General features: G+C 47.3%; 1 protein-coding gene across 3 annotated transcripts in view; it reads left to right on the top strand.

Annotated features, from left to right (window-relative positions):
* Nucleotides 1-682: 682 nt before the first annotated feature.
* SESN1 (sestrin 1) overlaps nucleotides 683-5,160 on the top strand; it is a gene marked incomplete at its 5' end in the record, with an annotated part of 45,760 nt that continues 41,282 nt past the window's right edge. For all 3 annotated transcript variants that reach the window (XM_080998823.1, XM_080998822.1, XM_080998821.1), the window contains one exon: nucleotides 683-979. In XM_080998823.1, coding sequence (XP_080854949.1) covers nucleotides 683-979 — 297 coding nt within the window. The remainder of the gene's footprint in view (nucleotides 980-5,160) is intronic.

Below are 5,160 nucleotides of genomic sequence, written 5' to 3'. Positions count from 1 at the left end.
AGGCTGGCCGCTTCAGAAGCGGGAGCGGTGGTGGGCGGGGGCGCTCCACCGAATCCGACCCGCTCCAGTTCTTTGGGGTTCCGTCCGGAGAAGCCTCGCGGCGGGCTTGCGCCAGCCTCTCCGCCCCGCCCCCGTTCTGCTGATGGGCAGCTTCCTACCCGCTGCGCTGGGCGAGGGGTGGGTCCGGGGAGGGAAGAGACCCAGGCCCTGCTGGGCGGGGAGCACGCGAGCCCCAACGGGGACTTTCTCCCCTTGAAAGCGGGGCGGCGGGCAGAGAGGAGCGCCAGGAAGGGAGGGACTCTCCTCCTCGCACGGTCCCAGCCAGCGCGAAGCAACTTTCTTAGCCGTGCAAGTCCTCGGACTCTGCAAGCCGAGCTTCTCGCAGCCTAACGGAGGCGCCTCTTCGCGCATTCAGGGAGCGAGACGTATTTTATTTCGCAATATTTATATAGCGCTTGGTTGCAACAAAGCCGCGAAGCGCTTCTCGGCACCCGGCCATTATAATGAGGGCTGGCGGGTAAGAAGGGAAGTGGGGGAAAGGAGCAGGACAAGACCCCGATCAGCGCTGCCGCCGCCGCCTTCCGATATTCCTTTGACTCTTCTGGGGAGGAGGAGGAGGATGGCGGCCGCCTCGGAGAACTGAGTCCCGGGAGAGCGAGGAGTGGGGAATCTCTTTCTGACAATGGCCGACCGAGATGGAGAGGTGAGGTGGGATGGGCTGTGCAGCAGGGAGCGCAGCGCCAGAGACAGCGCCATGGAGAGCATAAGGCAGGCGGTCCTGAAGAAGAGCGAGGCGGTGGCTCCGGCCAAAGAAGCCGCGTCTCCTCCGGCGTCGCCAGCGGCGGAAGGGCTCTCGCCGCCTCCCAGCGGGGCTCGTGGCGGGCTGAACGAAATGCTCGCCCGCCTGCTGATGCTGTCCAAGAGGTGCCCCTTCCGAGACGTGAGGGAGAAGAGCGAGGCCATCCTGATGAGCGTTCAGGTAAATGCCCGGCTCCTGTGCTTTCCTCGGGGAGCGTCTCGAAGTTTGCAACTCTTTCCCTTGGAATAAGTTTCGCTGAGTTCTGAAGGCCTTGCTTCTTTCTGCCTGGGTGTCTTCAGGACGAAGGTTTTGTGTGTGCGTGTTTAGATGGTAAGACAAGGCGCTCAAGGCACATGGGATTTTTCTCCTTTCACCCTTGCAACTGCCCTGTGAGGTAAAGCAAAGTGAGGGACCAAGGTCACCGTGGTAGAGCAGGGACCTGTCTTAAGCCGAATTGTATCATGCAGCTACTTTTGCTTCGTGGCGCAAGGGTGCAGACGGAGTCTTTCTCAGACCTGGTGTTGGAGAACCTTTCACCAAGATTGTCAAGGATTTAGGTCTGTTTCTTCTACTGCTGCCAAACCTTGACCTCTGAGTAAATGATCGATGAGATTTCATTCTAATAAAATTTGTTTTGCACTGGGATGTAAGAAAATTTAAGCAGTGATCTTCTTAAGGGGAATTGAACTAGGATTTACCCCCACACAACATCATTAACGTCCAGTTGACAAAATTCAATCTCCTAACCTTATCTGGACTATGCAGTAAACATTAATGCACCTTTGGGAAAACCTTTGGCTCAAAGTGGCTCTTTGAGCAAGTTCTCCATCTGCTCATAGTAATATAGTTAATAAAAGATGGTTCCAATGTGTTTGCTTGGAAATTGTGCTTCATTGGAGACCTGTGGAACAGTAGCAGTGCTGATTAATTACACTCCAGCAAATAATCTCCATTCCTTTTCTGTTGGAATTAGCAGTTGATAGTAACTATGTTCTATGCAAGTAAAGAATGTTACACTTGCAGTATAATTCTAACAGGTCCCATTGACCTGTTCAGCAGTTAATTTACTTGCTAGCGGAGGAAGAGGAGTGCGGGGGGGGGGGCACATTACCCCCAGCCGTGCGATCCTGGTGGGGTGCCATCACGGCTGCCACCCCGCCCGTGCTGGGCACCATGCCCCCACAGGCGGTGTGCCCCCCGCCTGCTCTCCGCCCCCCCCCCCCGTGCCAGAGCATGAAGCTCCGCCACTGAATTTACTTGCCTGAAATAAAGGTCAGAATCCTCCAACCTTTGCAAGGTCATTGGGCCCTTCAAATTTTAATTGGGATGAAGATTATTACTTTTATTCTTCCATGTGGAAGATTTTGCCAAGATTTATTACTTTTTAACTAGTTAAAGCAGGGGTGGAGAACCTCCAGCCCACAGGCCTAACTGGGACCAGCAGGCCTCCCCAGTTGGCCCATGAGACAGTTCTGGCCAGGTCATGTCCACTTCCCTATACCCAATGTCATATAGGGGATCTCCGACTGGCTGTGCCTGCAAAGCGCCTGGCCAGACGGTTCTTTATAAGGGGTTTCTGAAGACCTGCCAATCACTGTAGAAAATAGCTCTTTGAAAGGAGCTTCTGAAAAGGTGGGTGGACAAAAGAGGTCACTTGATTGCATTGTGACATCAGGCAAATCAACAGGTGGACAAACTTGGTAAGTGCAGGGTGAGGGAGATAATCTGACCACCACCCCAGAGCAGATCCAGTTTCCCACCCCTAAGGTATATGGACAACTGAATACTATTGAGAAAAAAATGCATTGGATTTTCACAATGAACTTGACAGAAATTAAGCTTAATATTAAGTCAGCCTGCTTTAAAATATGAGTGTTTCCAATATAGTTCCTGTTTTGTCACCGTGCTACCAGCCCTGACTTTTGTTGTTACAGGTTTATAAAGCCAGAAGTTCTGACAAATATAACAATATAGTAAAGCTACAAAGTTAGTTATCACTATTAGTAGTCCTGCTATACATGCTCATACCATAATATTATCCACTCAGCATGAATTATAAATGTTCTACAGTGATAAACCATGGAAATAAGTTCAGATTGACACTCACCCATTACAGAAAAAGCTAGTACTGAAGGGCATGCTCAGTGCTAAATGTCTCATGTATGGTGGCCCTCAGGATCTCAACACTTTAGCACATATCTGATTCAGACCATATAACTGAACTTTTCCCCTAATTATCCCCCGCCCCACTCGCCCAGTGTCCAGAAGGGAAATGGGATGGTGTGTTTTTTTCATGATCACAGCACATCAGTGCATGGTGATAACACTTGAACAGACCACACACAGGACAAAATTGAGGTGCAATTGATTCTGAGACTGAATGAGGAAACTCATTAACACTTTTCAGGACTGCATATGATATTGCACTGATGTATGGATGTTTTATGCAACAGGTGCGTCTGGTGGGCAGGTTAAGAAAGTGTAATAGCTGTGTATAAGTAGAAGTTCACGGAGGAAATATTGTTGGATCTGGGCCTCTATGTTGCTAACCTGAGCAGGCACTGTTGCCTGAGAGCATATGAAGGGCCCTGTTGGATAAGATCAATGTCCACCTAGTCCAGTATTCATGGAAAGTATCCCAGCTATCAGCAGGCTCTGTGGTCCATTGGTGGTCACCATGGTGTCCTACCAATGTTGTTGGAATGCAACTCCCATTATTCCCAGTCAACATAGCCAATAGTCAGACCTGATGGAGTTGTAGTCCAACAGCATGTGGAGACACCATGTTGACTACCCCTGCGGGTGGTCCATGGACATTAATAATCTACCACTTTTGCCTGGCCTTGCAGGTCCAGCCAAAAATTGTAGTCATCAGTCCCCACCTTGCAATCCTTTCTGTAGGGAAAGAATGCTGGGCAGGAAAGTGTGCCAGCTTTGTCCCCACTTTCTTCATGTAGGGACCAGTGGAGATCATGTCTGGTTGGGTGCCACCCCTTCCTGCTGTCCATGTTTCCTGCTGGGGTATAGGGAAGCCTGGGGCAGGAAAAGCCAATGGCAGAGTGAAGATTGCTTGTCGGTTTGGCCTTACATGGCCAAGGCTGCCTGGATCCTTTGGCCACAGGGCTGTCCACAAAACTTCCAGCCTTCTTCCCAGTTTTGGAGCACCACAAAACTTCTTGAACTATTCCTTGGCACTGACAAGGTTACAGGTGCCACATAATATTTGTTCTGCGCTTGTAATAAATTATTGTTTTAGTGTGGCAACACCTTCGCTTTGGAACTTCCTGCCTATTGTCATCAGGCAGGTGCTGTATTTTTTTTGGAACTTGCTTTAAACATTTTTGTTTAGGCAAGCCTATCTTGACATCTTGTTGGTTCACTGCTGATGTAATTTTTTATAATGTTTTTAATTCCTTGTTTTAACTGTTTTTATTTAAAAAATTCATATTTCTTGTAAATTGATTGGCGGTTTTGCTACAGTGAAGCGGTATATAGATTTTGTTAAGTAAAATAAACCTGCTTCCCTCTGCAGCTTCAATATTGGGAAGAAGGGTGTCCTCTGATAATGCTTTCCGCTGGGTGATTCCACACTTACCATTACTAGTGTGGCAAGAGGAATTGTTGTTGTCTGGGTCTACCAGTGGTCTGTGTTCTACTCTTGGCCTCCTCCAGTCTGACTGATAGAAGCCTACAGTGTTACAGTGCTGCTTATAGTACTTAGAAGGTTGCTGGAAAGAATGCTTTTTAAGGCTGCATTCCTGTTGAAGGTTTTCTGGGAGTAACCCTTTTACTTCTGAGTAGACATGTTTAGGATTATGCCTTTGACATTTGCTTCTTAGGATGGCCCAGGCAGGAAGGTTTATGTAGAGGAGTATTTGTAAACTTAAACTGAGAGCAGAATTTTCCAAGCATTCTGCCAACTCAAAAGCATTGTGCTTAATGTGGTACTTTGCCTCTCCAAGTGAAACATTCAGTAAAGGAACAGTCAACTATCTCTTTCAGTATGTTTTTGTAATGAGTGGTTATTTGCAGTACCTCAGATGCAGTTTCAAGTCTTGGCCTAATGGTTGTTTTCATTGAAATGAAATATTTGTGGGCACTTTGAATTATTTCTTATAAATTCCTTTCTTTTTTATTTTTCTGTGCTATATAAATTATTTAGATTGCTTAATAGACTGGTAGTTTAGTCGCTTGATATACTGATTGTAAAAATGGGATCAGAATATGCTTGTTGGAAATAATGATGTATAATCACAATAACAGACAATTATAAACTGGTTCTTTAGTTTAAAAATACCCAAATAAGGGAACAATAAATAAAACAATACTAAAGCAACTTTAAACCCCCCCCCAAAAAAATG

Source organism: Podarcis pityusensis, assembly GCF_964106645.2.
Source record: "Podarcis pityusensis genome assembly, chromosome: 3".
NCBI lineage: Eukaryota > Metazoa > Chordata > Lepidosauria > Squamata > Lacertidae > Podarcis > Podarcis pityusensis.
Note: the sequence above shows the minus strand (reverse complement) of the source record. Positions and strands in the feature narration are given on the sequence as shown.